At 38.4% G+C, this 21,768-nt stretch overlaps 1 protein-coding gene across 2 annotated transcripts in view; it reads left to right on the top strand.

Annotated features, from left to right (window-relative positions):
- The window catches only part of PDSS2 (decaprenyl diphosphate synthase subunit 2), a 632,456-nt gene extending 624,799 nt beyond the window's left edge, over window positions 1-7,657 (top strand). For both annotated transcript variants that reach the window (XM_053710597.1, XM_053710598.1), the window contains exon 9: window positions 6,801-7,657. In XM_053710597.1, the coding sequence (XP_053566572.1) occupies window positions 6,801-6,959 (159 nt within the window). In that variant the 3' untranslated portion in view covers window positions 6,960-7,657. The remainder of the gene's footprint in view (window positions 1-6,800) is intronic.
- Window positions 7,658-21,768: the final 14,111 nt, after the last annotated feature.

Below are 21,768 nucleotides of genomic sequence, written 5' to 3'. Positions count from 1 at the left end.
GTGACACACTGCAAGCGATGCGGCGTGAGGCGAAGCAGCTGCTTCGCTCCGCGTCGCATCGCTACTGAAGTTCAGATATTTCATCTCTGAGCGCTTAGCTACGCGACCTGACGCAGCAGAGTGCTCAGAGATGAAAAGGCAGGACACACTGAGCGCACACAGCTGCATCTACACGCTGCGCGTCGCTCCGCTTGCAGTGTGTCACAGCCTTTAACCTTTAAGAAAATAGTTTCTTATAAAATGCTCTCTTTCCCATGACTGTACCTCTTTAACAGGGCTCAACTCTTGAAACTAAAACAATAATCCATGGTGTTTTCAAGTATGTGGAAAGAAAGATGTTAATCTTGCTGCTTGCAGCTTTGTAAAAACACATTAACAAGCAGGCGATTTACTCAGTTTGACTCCTTATCCTTTCTGCTTTTTTCAGACTGCCAATATTACATAAAATGCTATAAACAGCTATGGGCCAGATTACAAGTGGCACACTAAATAACTTTATGTGTTAACTGTGCTCAAACTAAAATGAATCATCGGACAAGAGTAAAAGTCAGATGCACCCTAACTTCAGAACTTCGGATACGGTGACCGTGCTAATTTCTTCTCCCTATAAAGTTTAATGTGACGCTCTGAAGAAAAAAAAATAACTGCAAAAACCAAACGCCTAGATTTAGAGTTCTGCGTTAGCCTTAAAAGCAGCGTTAAGGGGTCCTAACGCTGCTTTCTAACGCCCGCTGGTATTTAGAGTTTGGCAGGAAAGGGTCTATCGCTCACTTTTCTTCCGCGACTTTTGGCTACCGCAAATCCCCTTACGTCAATTGCGTATCCTATCTTTTCTATGGGATTTGCCTAACGCTGGTATTACGAGTCTTGAAAGAAGTGAGTGGTACAGCCTATACCTCCAAGACTCCTACCGCCTAAAAAAGTCAGTAGTTAAGAGTTTTATGGGCTAACGCCAGAACATAAAGCTCTTAACTACAGTGCTACAAAGTACACTAACACCCATAAACTACCTATGAACCCCTGAACCTAGGCCCCCCCCACATCGCAAACCCTATAATAAAATTATTTAACCCCTAATCTGCCGACTGGACATCGCCGCCACCTACATTATACCTATGAACCCCTTATCTGCTGCCCCTAACATCGCCGAAACCTATATTATATTTATTAACCCCTAATCTGCCCCCCCCCAACGTTGCCGCCACCTACCTACACTTATTAACCCCTAATCTGCCGACCGGACATCGCCGCCACTATAATAAATTTATTAACCCCTAAACCGCTGCACTCCCGCCTCGCAAACACTATAATACATTTTATTAACCCCTAATCTGCCCTCCCTAACATCGCCGCCACCTACCTACACTTATTAACCCCTAATCTGCCGCCCCAAACGTCGCCGCTACTATAATAAAGTTATTAACCCCTAAACCTAAGTCTAACACTAACACCCCCCTAACTTAAATATAATTTAAATAAAACGAACTAAAATTACTATAATTAAATAAATTAATCCTATTTAAAACTAAATGCTTACCTATAAAATAAACCCTAATATAGCTACAATATAACTAATAGTTACATTGTAGCTATATTAGGATTTATATTTATTTTACAGGCAACTTTGTATTTATTTTAACTAGGTACAATAGCTATTAAATAGTTATTAACTATTTAATAGCTACCTAGTTAAAATAATTACAAAATTACCTGTAAAGTAATTCCTAACCTAAGTTACAAATACACCTAACACTACACTATCAATAAATTAATTAAATAAATGACCTACAATTATCTAAAATAAAATACAATTAAATAAACTAAACCTCACTTTGGCAGAGATTCATGATCTCCAGAACTGTGTAACTGTTTTCCTGAAATGTCAGCCTGTAATAGAAAATTGTCTACTCACCTGAGTGCTTTCAGGATATAGAAAAGTCTAGATATTGATCTTATTTGCTCAAGGAATACTGTGTCCGAAGCAGAAACAAGATCAAAATTATTATGTATTCTCAGGAGGCTACAAGGATAGCATTAAAAACATGTTTTTGTTCTCTTTTCAGGTACAGCCAGCTAATAATGCTTCTTTAGTTCTTTCTTTAGTAGTTCTTTTATTGGTATGGCATCAAACTAACACTCCATTCAAAGGGCCACTATATATACAGTAGATTTGAATAACTGACAAATAAACAATAAAATACAATGCAAAAGCACTTGCAGTAGAACATTTGCAGTCAAATTTCAAATTTTTCACTTCCCCTGCATAATGTGACAGCCATTAGCGAGTCACATAATGCATAGACATAGGTTTGCACATGCTCAGTAGGACCTGGAGCCTCAGAAAGTAACCATTAAAAAAGAATGCTCATGGTATATTGAAAAGTTGTTTTAAATTACACGCTTTATCTGAATCATGAAACTTTCATTTTGACTTTAGTGGTCCTTTAAAGGGACAGTCTAGTCAAAATATAACTTTCATGATTCAGATACGGCATGCAATTTAAACAATTTTCCAGTTTACTTTTATTATATTTGCTTTGTTCTCTTGATATTCTTTGTTGAAAGCTAAACCTAGGTAGGCTCAAATGCTATTTCTATGCCCTTGAAAGTTGTCTCTTATCTCATTGAAATAAGGGGGCAGTCTGCAGAGGCTTAGATACAAGGTAATCACAGAAGTAAAAAGTATATTAAAGGTACAGTTGACTCCAGAATTGTTATTATTTAAAAGCTAGATAATTTCTTTATTACCCATTCCCCAGTTTTGCATAACCACGCATTTATATTAATACTAGTCCTAAAGCATGTGTACACGGGCCATTTTTTGCAGTACAGTGGTCCCACCCCTTGCTCTCTCTCTATCCCCCCTCTTTTGCTCTCTCTTTCTCCCCTCTGTTTTGCTCTCTCTCCCCTCTTTTGCTCTCTCTTACCCCCCTCTCTTTTGCTCTCTCTCTCCCCCCTTTCTTTTGCTTTCTCTTACCCCCCTCTCTTTTGCTCTCTCTCTTCCCCCTCTCTTTTGCTCTCTCTCTTCCCCCTCTCTTTTGCTCTCTCTCTTCCCCCCTCTCTTTTGCTATCTCTCTCCCCCTATTTTACTATCTCTCTCCACCTCTTTTGCTGTTTCTCCCCCTCCCTTTTGCTCTCTCTCTCTCTCTCCCCCTCTTTTGCTGTCTCTCTCCCTATCTTTTGCTCTCTCTCTACCCCCCCTCTCATTTGCTCTCTCTCCTCTCGTTTGCTCTCTCGCTCCTCTCTTTTGCTGTCTCTCTCCCTCTCTTTTGTGCTCTCTCCCCCTTTCTTTTGCGCTCTCTCCCCCTTTCTTTTGGGCTCTCTCCCCCTGTCTTTTGTGCTCTCTCCCCCTGTCTTTTGTGCTCTCTCCCCCCTCTCTTTTGTGCTCTCTCCCCCTCTCTTTTCTGCTCTTCCCCCCTCTCTTTTGCTGTCTCTCTCCCTCTCTTTATCCACCCTCTTCTGCTCTCTCTATCCCCCCTCTTTAGAGCTCTCTGTCTCTCTGCAGTTGGCCCCGGCATCTGGCCACGCCTGACCCGCCCACGTCACACCAGGCCTGCCCATGTCACACCCGGCCCGTCCACGTCACGTCCGGCCCCGCCCGGCCACGCCCACTCCACCACACAACGCCATAATCTGTGCCAGGTCAGTTGGAAGGCCAGGTGTGTTTGTCCTTGCGCGCAGTCTCTACTGCGCATGACAGCCTCGGACAAACACACTTGGCCTTTTATTATATAGGATAGTCCTAAACCCCGTGTACACGGGCCACTTTTTGCAGTACAGCGGTCCCACCCCTTGCTCTCTCTCTATCCCGCCTCTCTTTTGCTCTCTCTTTCTCACCTCTCTTTTGCTCTCTCTCTCTCTCTCCCCTCTCTTTTACTCTCTCTCTCCTCCCTTTTTTTTTACTCTCTCTCTCCCCCCTCTCTTTTTGCTCTCTCTCTCCCCCCTCTCTTTTGCTCTCTCTTCCCCCTCTCTTTTTCTCTCTTTCTTCCCCCTCTCTTTTTCTCTCTTTCTTCTCCCTCTCTTTTTCTCTCTTTCTTCCCCCTCTCTTTTGCTCTCTCTCCCCCTCTTTTGCTCTCTCTTTCCCCCTCTTTTTCTGTCTTTCTCCCTCTCTTTTGCTCTCTCTCTCTCTCCCCCTCTTTTGCTGTCTTTCTCCCTCTATTTTGCTCTCTCTCTCTCCCCCTCTTTTGCTGTCTCTCTCCCTCTCTTTTGCTCTCTCTCCTCTCGTTTGCTCTCTCTCTCCTCTCTTTTGCGCTCTCTCTCTCCTCTCTTTTGCTGTCTCTCTCCCTCTCTTTTGCTGTCTCTCTCCCTCTCTTTTGCTGTCTCTCTCCCTCTCTTTTGCTGTCTCTCTCCCCCTCTCTTTTGCTGTCTCTCTCCCCCTCTCTTTTGCGCTCTCTCCCCCTCTCTTTTGCGCTCTCTCTCCCTCTCTTTTCTGCTCTCTCCCCCCTCTCTTTTCTGCTCTCTCCCCCCTCTCTTTTCTGCTCTCTCCCCCTCTCTTTTGTGCACTCTCCCCCCTCTCTTTTGCTGTCTCTCTCCCTTTCTTTATCCCCCCTCTTTAGAGCTCTCTGTCTCTCTGCAGTCGTCCCCGGCATCTGGCCCCACCCGGCCCTGCCCGCACCACGGCCGGCCCCGTCCATGTCACGGCCAGCCCCGCCCGCGTCGCACCCGCCCGGTCATGCCCACTCCACCACGCGACGCCAGAATCGATGCCATGTCAGTTGGAAGGCCAGGTGTGTTTGTCCTCGCGCGCAGTCTCTACTGCGCATGACAGCTTCGAACAAACACACTTGGCCTTTTATTATATAGGATATGTTTTACCTCTGTGATTACCTTGTATCTAAGCCTCTGCAAACTGCCCCCATATCTCAATTCTTTTGACAGACTTGCATTTTAGCCAATTAGTGATGACTCATAAATAACTCCACAGGAGTGAGCACAATGTTACCTATATGACACACATTAACTAGCACTGTCTAACTTTAAAAAACTTTCAAAATGTACTGAGATAACAGGCAGTTTCAATACCTTAACATCAGTTTATGAGCCTACCTAGATTTAGCTTTCAACAAAAGAATACCAAGAGAGCAAAGCAAATTTGATGATAAAAGTAAATTGGAAAGTTGTTTAAAATTGCATGCCCTATCTGAATCATGAAAGTTTAATTTTGACTAGACTGTCCCTTTAATATAGTTGCGCAAAACTGGGAAATGGGTAATAAAGGTATTATCTATTTTTTAAAACAAATATTCTGGAGTAGACTGTCCCTTTAATGGTGAGATTTTTGCTGCTAGAACTTTTATAATGAAGCCTCTTTAAAGACCATGCCAGACATGTGGTTAAACACAATACTAGGAAGCAAAAAGCTTGAGATATTGTATATCTAATTTGCATATCTTACCCAGAGTTCCCTTGTGCATTGATAACAATGTATACAGAGCAGGGATACTTGCCTAGATTTGCTATTTTTTTATACAATAATTATATGGCTCTTAAGTTTATGAAATGGAAAATTTTTATCTCATGCTTTTATCTCAACCATAACTCAAATGAGTATATAATATATATATATCCTGAAATCAGAAATCCCACAATCCAGAATTATTCCAAAATAAGACTATTTCATTAATATGTTTTTAAAAATAAAATTACCATTTCCCCCCAAAATTGAGTCACAATCTTCTCAGCCTCTCTTTGGTTTGGTTTTGTGTTCAAATAGTCTATATATTTTTAAAACAATGACTTTTAAACGTTTTTTATTACTGTTCTATTTTTCTGATGGTACAATGCATACAAAAGTAATAACATTTTTATAAAAATACCTTGGGTTGCATGGATAAGTTGTATAGTGAATGTAAATATTAAATTAATGACATAAGATATTGTTTACACTTTTTTATAGCTGTTCCTATTTTATAGCTTACTATTTATAAATTGCATGTAGTTTGCACTGATAAAGCAGAAACACAAAAATAACGCATTTACTAATAACAAATACAATACATTATAACATTCTAAACAAACTAGGTAATTATGGAAATGTATCTTCCTTACATATCAAATTAGCATTTATTGTATAAAATGTAAGCCCACACATAAACAAAATCATTTAAATATATTGGTCTTTTAAAGTAAAGTTAAAAAAATAAGTATGCAATTTGTTTCTATATTCTGAGTTTTCTTTTGCAAATTAATAACTTATGGCTCTATTAATTAATGATCAGATCAAGTTAAATGACTAAAGAGATAATCAAGATAATCAAACATAAAAAACCACACATTTTTTTACATTTGATTATCCTTTTTATAGAATGAACAAATTAATCAACAAAATTTGTTGATGCGAAAGTGAATGAATGCGCATGTCTAATAAAAAAAATACAATATTAACATTTCTCATTAATTGGATAAACAAGACAGAATTAAAATACTAATTGATATAAGTAAAATAAAATCCACTGCAACCTGCCTGGCACTGCTGTTTGTGGTTATTTATGTGTTTTGTTATACTTGCTTTCACAAATACATAAAAATGGTTGGTAAGTTAGCGATTTAGCTCTTCATTGATTGACTTTAGTGTGCCGTGACTTTCCCAATCAGTTACCGAAACAAAAAAAAGCTGTCTCATGTTCTTTCACAATGACGTGATTATTTTAATGGACCACTTTATAGTTTACTTTTGAAGCTGGGTGCTACTTCTGTGTGTAAGAACAATATGGATAATCTTTTCACCTTGTTATATTATGTACTCCATTGTGGCATCATTGCTGATTTTTATATTTGCCTTCTTTTTTCTTTTCTTACAGTTGCAAGAGGCAATTAAGGCTGGCAAAGGTGTGACTTCAGCTATTGACCTGTGCCGTTACCATGGAGATAAAGCTCTGGAGACCCTGCGGTGCTTCCCTCCCTCCGAGGCCAGATCTGCCTTGGAAAACATTGTTTATGCTGTGACCAAATTTTCATGACACTGAACTGAATTGAGCGCTGCAGTTTCCTTTTTCCCCCCATTTATAAATCAACTGGAATAAAAGTGTTGCAGCGCTAAAAGCTGCCATCCCTGGCACTCCCTGATGCTTCCTACTAAATCTCCTCTAACCCACTGACAATGGGCGTTCATCCTTTTTTTTTATATAATTACTAAGGACAAAAATAGAATCAGGGAAAAAAAGGTCAAACAGTTTTCTTTTGTCATGCCAGAAGCACACTTGAGGCTGCACCAGCAGAAATAATTAATGAGGTTTGCTTCTGTGACCTCAGCAAATGGCCAGGAAGTAAGTCCTTATTGATTGGACATAGCCAGGGATGGCGCCAGTGTGGTGGCCTGTGGTTTTCCTGCTCCTGTGAGGACAGGAGAAGTGTGATCCTGCAGGTGTCAATAGGAAAACTCTTCATTAAACCCGAGACAACCAGTATACCATTGCTGACTGTAAGCACATCAAGGACACTCCTTATCATTGTTAAAATCTGGCATCTATTTCAATTATTAGGTAAATGTATTTTTATACAGTTGCTACTCAAAGTAAAAAAATAATCAGGTGTTTAAGCTTTATCTGTACATCATTAAACATTACAGTCTTCATGTTTTATTCATTACACAGCTGAAGAAATGTACTGCAGCACAGATAACTGAAAAGCAGTGTCTAAAATAAATTATTTTACACAAGTTATGAGTGTCACATTATTGTAAATTGGGATATATCAATGTTATTTATTATATAAATATAGCATCTTCTGCAAAGAACAACATTTAATGTACATACCAACAGCACACCCATTTTGTGATTTTATTCTGTAGATGAATTTGTCTAGTTACACTGCATTTTTTACTGATATAGAAAATTAACAAGTTACAACTATACTACAAAGAGTTTGATAAGACATTGTCATTATGTAATAAAAAAGTCACCCTCTATTTTTTTTCTTACAGAAATTTTTATTAAGTAATTTGTCTACCTGTCTTTTTTCCCCTAAAATAATAGATTTAGTATATTTTCTGTGTTCTTAAAACAATCACTTTATCTTTGTTTTCTTTATTAACCTCAGTTTTTTAGCTTAAACCAATCTGAAAACTCCAATGACAGAATCTAAAGGTGGTCACAAGCACGGAACCTGAGCCTGTCTCTGTTTTGTTCATTGGAGATGATTTTTGTGGTTTGCATGCATGCAATGTGAGAGCTTCGTTGACAAGAAGGCTGAGTTTACACAAATTATCTAGATTGAGATTCAGCTATCTTTCTTCCTTCTGTGGTGTAATTACAGCCCAATCCAGAGACAGCTAGCACAGCAAACAGATTTCATTACACCGCGCACTCACAAGTAACGTTTTTTTTCCAGTTTAGTTGTCCCTGTATTGAATCACTTACTCTCACCTAGCATAACCAATTGGAGAAGTGTTCAAACACTTAGCAGAGTTTAGCTTGTTGCATTTGTGTAAAGTGGAGACCAGACATAACTGGATTGTTTTCACTGTGTCTAATCATTCTTTAAATGCACATGAAAAGGAAGCATTCTCTCTCTGAAATCTATACTGTCATATCTGCAATACTTTTATTACATATCTTATATACAGCAAGTTATATTTTAGCTTTGATTGCTTTGTAATCAACAGCCGTAATATTTAATTGTTTCATTCTGCAACGTTCCCATAAATATTGCAGGACATTTCATTTGAGAATATTTAAAGGAGATATTTAAATATTTAGGGATGTTAAATAGTGAGTTTTATTGTTGAATTAAAAAAAAAACATTAAGCAGTGGGTTATACCTAATAAAAAGCATTGCAATATGTATTATTCATCTATTTACATGGATTTTACCTTTTATTTATTTTTTACTCTACATTTGTGCAGCGTCTTACTTCCTGTCAGATAACTACAAGGAAGAATAGACTAGATAACAGCGAGTGAGATTTGCTCATGCCCAGAACTAACAGATTAAAAACTTAGGTTTTCATAATTCTCCACTCTTATCACACTGGGGCAGAGCTACACTGATAATTTTTAAGTGCTAATTTTTCAACAAAGCAAGTTAGTTGTTTGCTGTTTTTTTTTTTACAAAATCTGTTCCTTTTTATGTTTACTTTGATTTAACATATTTGTTTTTACCAATGGAGCACTTTCTCTTGTAAGGTGTATCCAGTCCACGGATCATCCATTACTTGTGGGATATTCTCATTCCCAACAGGAAGTTGCAAGAGGATCACCCACAGCAGAGCTGTCTATATAGCTCCTCCCCTAACTGCCACCTCCAGTCATTCTCTTGCAACTCTCGACAAGCATGGATAACTCGCCCCACGTGTCAGAACCTTTGAATCCCTCTTAAGGGACTCACGCTCAAGAGGCGCCAAGTACATCTAGCGCGCCCATGGCGTTTACTTTACAAGACATGGCGACAGTCATGGATAAATGGGGATATATATAAAAACAGCGCTTGGACTTAAAATACTTTTGCCTCTCTCTGTAAACCCCCTTCCTGGTCACGAATTTAAAATGATTTGTAGTTGAGAGTGGCGCTACTAAAAGCTAAAAAGTATTAAAAACTATGAGAGGAAATATATGTATTACCTACTAAATATTCTTGTATATACTTTCAAATAAATAAGTATACCTTTAATAGATTATGAATTTAGGAAGAATACATCTATTCTATTCACATAAATTTCATAAGCATTTTAGTACAATCAAAAGTTTTTATTATATTACAATCTTATGCTGAGAAAAAACTAAAACATATAAAATACACAGCTGTATATCTATATAGATAAAATATTTCACTAATGACTCACAAAGTAAAAACAGATATTGATATGGTAAAATATAAAATATAAATGAGAGAGCCCAGATAAAGTAACGATGTCCACAAATATTACTTAAAGGTGTGGTCTGTATATTGAAACAAAAGGATTTGTTGAATTAGTTTGAAAGATTCTCTTAATAACACAATTGTTTCAAACAGTTCATATAGTATCCAAGTTCAGTTGATAAAATATCAAAGCTCAAAGATTCTCTTAATAACACAATTGTTTCAAACAGTTCATATGGTATCCAAGTTCAGTTGATAAAATATCAAAGCTCAAATGATTAGAGTGGCAGAGTTCCCAAATGGATGTTAAAAATCCAGTATGTTTAGCAGGGCGACAATCTTGCTTGTGTATTATTTGCAGTAAACTTAAATAGCACTTTATGAGGTATATGACTTTATGAGGTATATCTGAACCGCTATATAAGTGGTCTTACCTCCTCCTTCATATGTTAACCCCGCTTCATAGGTGGTCTTACCTCTTTTTGAATATGTTTGAAGTCTCTAGGCTTACCGGTCTTTTAAATTTGGGTAAACGTAGCGATGCAGCGATTCGGTTTTCTTCAGCTTGCGCAAGCTCTCTTATAAACCGATGGCTTCTTTACCTGCTCTTAGTACTCAGGTGTACGCAGGTGTAGATCTGTGTGAGGTCCGTTAATCTTCCTGCACTTAGTACTCTTTGTACGCAGGTTACACAGGTGACTGGTTTCTTTAGCTCCGACCAGTATGATGGTGTACCTTTTGGAATGGTTTCAGCAGTCTGGGTTGGCAAAGAGATTCCTTGCAATACAACTTTTTATCACAGTTTTCTACGCGTTTCACCCGCGTTCCGGGCTTTTTCAAGATACTGTGATTACTCAGCTTTCCAATTTAAATAATGCCGCCTTCAATCTGATTGGTCCTGCTTTAGTACGTCACTGGGCTCTCTTGGGATAACCCCTTCGGGTTTTTCTTTTACTGAAAATATAGGCTCTCTCATTTTTTAAAAAAACATTCTCTGCTAGAAACATTTCCCAAAGTAATGCTTTTCTAACTCAATCTTAAATAGCACAAAATGACAGAAAATGAAAATAATAATAATAAAGGAAAATCGGGGAAAATGTATCTTTATTCTACACCATGGTAATGGTGTTATATACGGGATATATTAGTTTTTCTCATCCTCACATATATTTTTGCGTAAGGTCTTAACAACACCTTCCTTATGTTAGGGTTCTCTACCTATAAAATGATATCTTTTTGATGGATATTGGTATTATCTACATAGATGTCTATATTTTTAATAGTGGTGTCATTGAATTTAATGTAGATTGTTTCAAAATATTAATTTAGGTTAGATTTAAAAGGATAATGGATGATTTTATGTGTGTCTTAAAGTGATATTAGAATTAATGAATTAAAACTTGCTTTTATATTTCAGTATTAATTCCGTGAATAAAATAATTTTTTATTTTATATTTTTTAACTAAAAAAATTTTAATCTATCTTTCTATTAGGGTGATTTCATATTAGTTTTCTTAGTAAAAAAATTTTTTTAGTTATAGATTACTTTTTAATTCTTAAAAGTAAGGTGCATAATTATTTATTAAAAATAAAGTGCATAATTATTTGGTAAAGTGCAGAATTTTTTAATAGAGTGCAAAAAAATTTTTTTTGGAAAGTGCTTGTGAATATATAGTAATTTTTTAATTTCAATGGTGTCCTAAAAATCTTATTAAATTAATCTTATTATAAATATAAATTGATCTTTTTTAAAATGGTATATTCTATTTTATAGGTTAAGATTAGGCTAAAACATTTTAAAACTCAACTACAAAGGAATGGAGATAGGTCTAATTCTGAATTTAATCCATATGGATATATGGTATTAAAATTGAATATGAGCTCAGCTTCTTTTTTCAAAAGACTTAGTTCAAAATTGCCCCCTCTCCAATTTTGTTTTACTTTACATATTCCCCAATAGGTGAGATCAGATAATTTGTTTTTGTGGGTTTCCCTAAAATGTTTATATAATTGGGTGTCTAAATTTCCAATGTTCTCTTATTCTGTCTCGTAACAACCTAGTGGTTTCCCCTATATAGAATAAATTACATGAACATTTTAATAGATAGACTACTCCTTTGCTATTGCATCTAATGGTATCCTTTATAATAAATTCTTCTTTTGATCCTGGGATTGGTATAGATTTTTTCTTTGAACTATATTGACAAGCCCTACAGAGATGGCAGGGAAAAAATCCTTTAAGTTGTTTACCTAGTAGATCTTTTTCTATTAGTTTTTTATGGTGTCTAGGTTTAAATTCACTGGGGGAGAGTATTGTTTTGAAATTTCTTGCTCTCCTGAATATCATTCTGGGATGTGGTTGGACTTTATCTCCTATCAACGGATCATTTTTTATCAGATGCCAATGTTTTTGTAAGATTTTTCGGATCAGACTATGGTCTTGACTATATTCATTTACAAATGGTATATCATATTCGTCAAATTTTTCCCTAGTAGATTTTATTTTTGGTTTTAACAATTCTCCTCTGTCTGTGTTTTTCGCTCTATTAATGGCTGCTTCTATAGTTTTTGATTTATAACCTCTTTGTTGGAATTTTGTTTCCAACAAAGAGATCTGTTTTTCAAAGTCCTCATGTTTTGAGCAATTCTTCTTTATTCTGAGGCATTGTCCTACTGGGATATTCTCCTTCCATTTGTTAAGGTGACAACTAGAGGCATGAATAAGGTTATTGGAATCAACCGGTTTGAAATGTGTACTGGTCTGGATTTTGTCTGATTCTACTTTTATCTCTAAGTCCAAAAAGACTATATGTTTTTGACTATAGTGATGGGTGAAGCTAATTCCTCTGTCATTATTATTCATTGACAGAAGAAACTCTTTCAGAGATTCTTCACTCCCCTTCCATATAAACACTATGTCGTCTATATATCTCTTAAAGAGCACAAGGTTCGCGCCAAGCTCGGAATTTTCAAGGAAACTTTGTTCCCAAGCGCCCATAAAAAGATTTGCATAACTTGGAGCGAACCTTGTGCCCATTGCTGTACCTTCTATTTGTAAAAAATACCTCCCATTAAAAGAAAAATAATTATGTTCTAAAATAAATCTTATACTTTCCAAAAGAAAGTCTCTCTGTTCTTTTAGAATATCCTTATCTTTTGATAAAAAATGATCAACAGCTTCAATGCCAAAATTATGATCAATTGAAGTGTACAGAGAACAAACGTCACATGTGACCATAATCATTTGTTCTTCCCACTTTACATCTTGTAAAAATCTCAATAGACTGGTTGAATCTTTTAAATAAGTTTTTAGATCTTTCACGTATTTCTGTAAAAAGTTATCTACATATAAAGATAAATTTGATGTCATAGACCCTATTCCCGAAATAATCGGCCTGCCCGGCGGGTTATTCATATCCTTATGTATTTTGGGTAAATGGTAAAGGACGGGTATTCGTGGGTGTTGTACATTCAGAAAGTTATATTCTTTTTCTTTTAGAATTCCCTTCTCTTTACCATTTTCCAAAATTCTAAGAAGTTTCTTTTTATATTTTTTAGTTGGATCTAATTCTAATTTTTTGTATGTTTTTCGGTCACTAAGAAGTCTCTCTGCTTCAGCACAATATTTTTCAGTGTCCATAAGGACTATGCCCCCACCCTTGTCGGCAGGTTTTATGGTTATGTTTGGGTCATTCTTTAGGGAATTTAGGATTTCTCTTTCTTTCCTGTTTAGATTTGGAATAAATTTTTGTTTTTGGTTTTCCGTATCTATTTTCTTTATATCAGAAAGTACTAATTTTTCAAATAGCTCAAGATTGCTTCCCCTGTCTTGGGTGGGATAAAATTGTGACTTAGGTTTCAATTGAGTGTGTTGGAATTTCTCTGTTTGTTGTGTGGTTACTTTGTTGAAATTCTCTAAGGGATGTTTTAAAAATAATCTTTTTAGCGTAAGATTCCTCACAAATTTCTTTACATTTATTTGTGTATTAAACTTGTTCACTTTTTGTGATGGGGCAAATGATAGTCCCAAACTTAATATTCTTTCTTCATCATTATTTAATTGTTTTTTACTTATATTAAAAATCCCTTTCTTTGTGGGAGAGTTTAATTTTATTTCTGTCTTTTTGACTCTGCTTTTTCTTCTCTGTCCTCCTCTACATCCTCTATGGTTCTTTTTCTTATTTTTGTTGTGTTTTCTAATCTGATTGTTTCTTTTTGGAGTGTTGATGTGCCCTCCATTGGAGGGCTTCTCCCTAAAAAAATCTCCTCTCTGGAGGTTAGGGAGGGTTTTTCTTTCCTTTCATTTTCTAATGGGGTATACCTATTTTGAATAGGTATTTTCCAGATATCTCCTTGTTCTCTATTTGTATTAAAATGTGTAGGAGTATTATAAGTGATTCCCCTATTTTGGTCATAGGTTTCATAATCTTGTCTGTAATAATTATACCTATTGGAATTTGGTCTATATTGTCTCTGTTCTTTCCAATTGTTGGATCTGTTCCATGAATTGGGTCTGTTCCAATTATTTGTTCTATTCCAGTTGGGAGGTCTATTCCAATTATTTGAACTATTATAGGAGTTATCTCTATTTTGCAAGGGATTATAATTATAGTTATTTCTATAATTATGATTGGAATATTGGTTATCTCTTTCTCTTTCATAATTTCTTTCAAATTGTCTATCTCGATAGTCTCTATTATTACTTCTGTTTTCTTTTTCTAATTTCTTGCTTTTTTGTATTTCCCAATTTTCAACTTGTCTATCTTCTAAATCTTGGTATCTATTTATTTCATTTTTGTTATTTGGGTTATTTTGGGATTCTTTTTCTTTTTCTTTTTGGTCCCTTTCCATTTTTTTCCATTTATTGTTAAGGATCTCATCTTTAAGGGTATCTAAGCATGGATAACTCGCCCCACGTGTCAGAACCTTTGAATCCCTCTTAAGGGACTCACGCTCAAGAGGCGCCAAGTACATCTAGCGCGCCCATGGCGTTTACTTTACAAGACATGGCGACAGTCATGGATAATACACTGTCAGCGGTATTATCCAGACTACCTGGGTTACGAGGAAAGCGAGACAGCTCTGGAGTTAGAAGAAATACAGAGCACACTAACGCTTTAGTAGCTATGTCTGATACCCCCTCACAATATGCAAAAGCTGAGGAAGGAGAGCTTCTTTCTGTGGGTGATTTTTCTGACTCAGGGAAGAGGATTCAACCTGATTCTGATATGTTAACATTTAATTTTAAGCTTGAACACCTCCGCGTGTTGCTCAGGGAGGTTTTAGCTGCTCTGAATGACTGTGATACAATTGCAGTGCCAGAGAAATTGTGCAGATTGGATAAATACTACGCAGTGCCGGTTTACACTGATGTTTTTCCAATACCTAAAAGGTTTTCAGAAATTATTACTAAGGAATGGGATAGACCAGGTGTGCCGTTCTCTCCCCCTCCTATTTTTAAGAAAATGTTTCCAATAGATGCCGCCACACGGGACTTATGGCAAACGGTCCCTAAGGTGGAGGGAGCAGTTTCTACCCTAGCTAAGCGTACTACTATCCCTGTCGAGGACAGTTGTGCTTTCGTAGATCCAATGGATTAAAAGTTAGAGGGTTACCTTAAGAAAATGTTTATTCAACAAGGTTTTATTCTACAGCCCCTTGCATGCATTGCCCCAGTTACTGCTGCGGCCTTCTGGTTTGAGTCTCTGGAAGAGGCTTTACAGGTAGAGACCCCATTGGACGATATACTTGACAAGCTTAGAGCACTTAAGCTAGCCAATTCTTTTTTTCTGATGCCATTGTTCATTTGACTAAACTGACGGCTAAGAATTCTGGTTTTGCTATTCAGGCGTGTAGGGCGCTATGGCTTAAATCATGGTCAGCTGACGTTACTTCAAAGTCTAAGCTGCTTAATATTCCCTTCAAGGGGCAGACCCTATTCGGGCCTGGTTTGAAGGAGATCATTTCTGATATCACTGGAGGAAAGGGTCATGCCCTTCCTCAGGATAGGTCTAACAAATCAAGGGCCAAACAGACCAATTTTCATGCCTTTCGAAACTTTAAGGCGAGTGCGGCATCAGCTTCCTCTAATACAAAACAAGAGGGAACTTTTGCCCAGTCCAAGTCAGTCTGGAGACCTAACCAGGCTTGGAACAAAGGTAAGCAGGCCAAAAAGCCTGCTGCTGCCTCTAAGACAGCATGATATCTCGGGTCCACCTGTCCAAAGGTATGACCTTTCGCAGGCCAGATTGGACAATTGTAACGACAGATGCCAGCCTTCTAGGCTGGGGGAGCAGTCTGGAACTCCCTGAAGGCTCAGGGATCGTGGACTCAGGAGGAGACACTCCTTCCGATAAACATTCTGGAACTAAGAGCGATATTCAATGCTCTTCAGGCTTGGCCTCAGCTAGCGACAATGAGGTTCATCAGATTTCAGTCGGACAACATCACGACTGTGGCTTACATCAACCATCAAGGGGGAACAAGGAGTTCCCTAGCGATGTTGGAAGTTTCAAATATAATTCGTTGGGCAGAGTTTCACTCTTGCCACCTATCAGCTATCCATATCCCAGGAGTGGACAACTGGGAGGCGGATTTTCTAAGTCGACAGACTTTCCATCCGGGGGAGTGGGAACTCCATCCGGAGGTGTTTGCACAATTGATTCATCGTTGGGGCAAACCAGAACTGGATCTCATGGCATCTCGTCAGAACGCCAAACTTCCTTGTTATGGATCCAGGTCCAGGGATCCCAAGGCGACGCTGATAGATGCTCTAGCAGCGTCTTGGTCCTTCAACCTGGCTTATGTGTTTCCACCGTTTCCTCTGCTCCCTCGTCTGATTGCCAAAATCAAGCAGGAGAGAGCATCTGTGATCTTGATAGCGCTTGCGTGGCCACGCAGGACCTGGTATGCAGATCTGGTGGACATGTCATCCTTTCCACCATGGACTCTGCCTCTGAGACAGGACCTTCTACTTCAGGGTCCTTTCAACCATCCAAATCTAATTTCTCTGAAACTGACTGCCTGGAGATTGAACACTTGATTTTATCAAAGCGTGGCTTCTCCGAGTCAGTCATTGATACCTTAATTCAGGCACGAAAGCCTGTCACCAGGAAGATATGGCGTAAATATCTTTATTGGTGTGAATCCAAGGGTTACTCATGGAGTAAAGTCAGGATTCCCAGGATATTATCTTTTCTCCAAGAAGGATTGGAAAAAGGATTGTCAGCTAGTTCCTTAAAGGGACAGATTTCTGCTCTGTCTATTCTTTTGCACAAGCGTCTGGCGGATGTTCCAGACGTTCAGGCATTTTGTCAGGCTTTACTTAGAATCAAGCCTGTGTTTAAACCAGTTGCTCCGCCATGGAGTTTAAATTTGGTTCTTAAAGTTCTTCAAGGGGTTCCGTTTGAACCTCTTCATTCCATAGATATCAAACTTTTATCTTGGAAAGTTCTATTTTTGGTAGCTATTTCCTCGGCTCGTAGAGTTTCCGAGTTATCTGCCTTACAATGTGACTCCCCTTATCTGATCTTCCATGCAGATAAGGTAGTTTTGCGTACCAAACCTGGGTTTTTACCTAAGGTGGTATCTAATAAGAATATCAATCAGGAGATTGTTGTTCCGTCATTGTGTCCTAATCCTTTTTCAAAGAAGGAACGTCTATTACACAATCTTGACGTGGTTCGTGCTTTAAAGTTTTATTTACAAGTTACTAAAGATTTTCGTCAAACATCTGCTTTGTTTGTTGTCTACTCTGGATAGAGGAGAGGCCAAAAGGCTTCGGCAACTTCTCTTTCATTTTGGCTAAGAAGTATAATACGCTTAGCTTATGAGACTGCTGACCAGCAGCCTCCTGAAAGGATTACAGCTCATTCTACTAGAGCTGTGGCTTCCACATGGGCTTTTAAAAATGAGGCTTCTGTTGAACAGATTTGCAAGGCGGCGACTTGGTCTTCGCTTCATACTTTTTCAAAGTTCTATAAATTTGATACTTTTGCTTCTTCGGAGGCTATTTTTGGGAGAAAGGTTTTACAGGCAGTGGTACCTTCCATTTAAGTACCTGCCTTGTCCCTCCCTTCATCCGTGTACTTTAGCTTTGGTATTGGTATCCCACAAGTAATGGATGATCCGTGGACTGGATACACCTTACAAGAGAAAACATAATTTATGCTTACCTGATAAATTTATTTCTCTTGTGGTGTATCCAGTCCACGGCCCTCCCTGTCATTTTAAGGCAGGTAATTTTTATTTTTAAACTACAGTCACCACTGCACCCTATGGTTTCTCCTTTCTCTTGCTTGTCTTTGGTCGAATGACTGGAGGTGGCAGTTAGGGGAGGAGCTATATAGACAGCTCTGCTGTGGGTGATCCTCTTGCAACTTCCTGTTGGAAATGAGAATATCCCACAAGTAATGGATGATCCGTGGACTGGATACACCACAAGAGAAATACATTTATCAGGTAAGCATAAATTATGTTTTTTAATATCCATTAAATAATGAACAGGATATTGGGAATACCAAGTATTATGGCTGACATGTTACATTAAAGGGACATACAACCAAAAATAAAAAATTTGATTGTTTGGCCACAGGAAACTTACTGTAAAGCTGATTGGCACTTACATACTGTGACTGATCATGTATTGCACTTGAGTATTCACTGTGTGCCACTCATCTTTAGAATAAGATTCCAGATTGGCACCAATATTAAAATACAGATATTTAGCATTATTACTATTCAGAAACTATAGATATGGTAGATAAACATATTAGGTTACATTACGAGTGGAGCCCTATGGTTATCACGATGAGATTAATGCATATGCGAGATTGCAGTGTTATTTTACTCTCAAATCCATATTACAAGTGGCACACTGTTTATATTACTGCAAATTTGTTTACTTAAACTCACACTAATTTACATTTCCCATATTTTCTATGGGCAGCAATGAACAGCAGTGTCCGCTCGTATTACAAGTTGAAAGTAAATGCGATTGCTCAAACGCAATAGCATTTAACGCTCAAGATTTTGGTCAGAGGAAAAAGTTGCATTAAATTACTCTATTAGCCCCTATACCGCCACACCCCCAATTTTCAAACTACCCCTCTATACTATTAACCCCTAAACCACCATAAGCCCCATTGCAAAATACCCATTTACACTATTAACCCCCTAAACTGCTACAAACCCTATCGCAAAATACCCCTTTACACTATAAACCCCTAAACTGCCACAACCCATCACAAAATACCCCACTACACTATTAACCTATAAACAGCCACAGCCCCCATTGCAAAATACCAACTAGCATCTAAACCCCCTAACCAGCTAACCCTCCTAACCTAACAACCCCTAAGTTACCCAAAAGAAAAAACTAACCTTACCCGGAAAAAAAAACAACCTAAATTTACATGGAAAAAAGAAACTTACATGAAAAAAGCTACCATTACAGAAAATAAAAAAACAATCAACCATTACAAAAAAAATGTTTTATTAAAAATATAAAAAAACAGTTATGCCTATTTAAAAACTAAAGCCACACTTAAAAAACAAACAAAAAAACACCCCAAAATAAAAAACCTATATTAACACTAAACTATAGCCATAGCCATAAAAAGGGCTTTTGGTAGGGCATTACTCTAAAGTTATTTAGCTATCCCATTCTACAAGTAACCTCCAACCCCCCAAAAAGCTATTGGCATTGCACTTACAAGAGCATTTAGCTCTTTTGCAGCCAAAAAACAAACTCTATTCTAAAAAAACACCCCAAAAAATCACTATACTCCAAAGATTGGCTCTAACGTGACGGCGGTGGTTCATCTTCATCCCGACAACAGTCCATCTTTATCCTTGCGGTGGTCTCTTATTTTCATCCCAGTAGCGGTCTTCTACCTTCATTCATCTTCTTTTCTTCTTATCTTCAGATCATTCGTCCTCAACATCCTCTTCACGCGGTCACCTGCTTCATCCTGAATTTTTAATGTGAGGTACCCTCTGTATATAGGGGTACCTTTGAATTCAAATTCAAATCAGCCAATAGAATGAAAGCTTTTTCTATTGGCTGATTTGAATTTGAAAATTAAAATCAGTTAATAGGAAAGCAAGGGTACCCCTATATAAAGGGGGTACCTCACATTCAAAATTCAGTGTGCAACAGGTGACCTCATGACGAGGATGTAAGGGAAAGAAGTTCTGAAAATAAGAAGTAAAAAAGATGGATGACAATAGAAGATCGCCGCCAGGATGAAGATGGACCACCGCCTCCACGAAGGAGCTGGATTCAACTTTAGTGAGTACAATTTTTGGGGTTTAGTGGTAGGATTTTTTTGGGTGGGTTTTTCTTTCTTAGAATAGTTTTATTTGGGGGGTTTTCTTAGAATGGGGGGGCGGTTGTTGGGGAGCAAAAGAGCTAAATGCCCTTCTAAGGGCAATGCCCAACCAAATGCCCTTTTCAAGGCAATTTTTATAGTAGGATTTTTAGATAGCCTTTTTTTGGGGAGTGGGGGTTACTTGTAGAATGGGGTAAATTGTTATGGTATCACCAGATATCAAGGGTTAATACCAGATGAAAGATGTCCTGAATATGGGATCAGCAACACACAACCCAGCTAATTCCCCCCTCAAACATGAGACCAGGCTCCACATTGAAGGTAAGAACAGAATGCACTTTATTGAGGGCTATATGCCCAGTATTTATGCAGGTCTGAGACCAGATGGGGGGTTGGCAGTATTGTACATTAGATAGAGGGAAGACGCCCTTTGACATGATACAATAGAATTACATTACTTAACCAAATCAACAATTTAAACACAAGAAAACAATTGAGTCCTTCTTATCACTTGGAAGTCTGCTCTCTGGAGGTGATTAAACAATGTGAATGTTTATCACATAAACTTAATTACAGTACACAATAGATGCTGCCAGAAAACCTGTCTTTAGAAAATAGCTTCTCAAAGCTGAACAAAGTTAACCCTTCCAGTACTGACAGAGGGGTCTGTCACATGGCTCCCTCCTGGTGGGACACTCCAGCAGACCCGTCTTGACCCTTTGGCGGGTCAACTTGGGGATGACCGGACTAGGAGGTGGTAGGCATGTCAGTTGGCCGGGACAATCCATCTGTATTCCCGTTATGAGAGAGAATTCCTGTCCGTAAAAATAAAGGTTCAACTTCTTCAGTGCCCAGACTAGGGCTAAAAAGTCCTTCAAAATCTCATCGGCTTCTTTACGAGTTTTTTGTACCTGCTCTTTATAGGTATCCACAAGCCCTTCATGCTGACGTAGGTTGCCCTTGAGCTGCTGCACCTCACTATGAGCCAGCGTCAGCTTCTCCAGTGTCACTAAGTTTGTCTTGAATGTTTCATGTTCCACTCTCAAGCTGGTGTTTTCTGTGGTCTGTCGGTGCAGCTTGTCTAGCAGAGATTCCCGTTCTAAACGCGCTTTTTCCTCTGCGCTCCTCTTCTCTCCTGCTAGCACTGTTACGTGATTATTTAACGTGACCATTTCATCCTCTACTTGACTCTTCTCCTTCATCAGCGCATTGTAACGGGACTTCCACGTATCAATAGCGGATAGAGATCTACTGAGCTCAGCGTCCTGGGGCATAGCAGCAGGTGGGTCAGTCTCTGCTGCACTGATCTGGGCACGGGTAGTCACAGGGTTAACATCGGCGGGACCCATAGGAGCGTAGGCAGAAACAAGGGGGGCCAAGTTATTTCCAAGGAGAACATCAGCTGGTAAATCCTTCATGACCCCCACATTCACAGGTCTAGCGCCCACTCCCCAATCCAAATGTACCCGGACAACAGGTAGGCGGAACACAGCGCCCCCTGCTACCCTCACAGCCACAGTGTCTCCAGTGTGCTGTTTCTCAGACACCAAGTTCTTTTGAAGCAAGGTCATGGTAGCACCAGTATCCCGTAGACCACTGACCTCCTTCCCATTCACTTTAACCAGTTGCCGGTTATTACGGT

The sequence above is a fragment of the Bombina bombina genome, chromosome 4 (assembly GCF_027579735.1).
Source record: "Bombina bombina isolate aBomBom1 chromosome 4, aBomBom1.pri, whole genome shotgun sequence".
Classification (NCBI taxonomy): Eukaryota; Metazoa; Chordata; class Amphibia; order Anura; family Bombinatoridae; genus Bombina; species Bombina bombina.
Note: the sequence above shows the minus strand (reverse complement) of the source record. Positions and strands in the feature narration are given on the sequence as shown.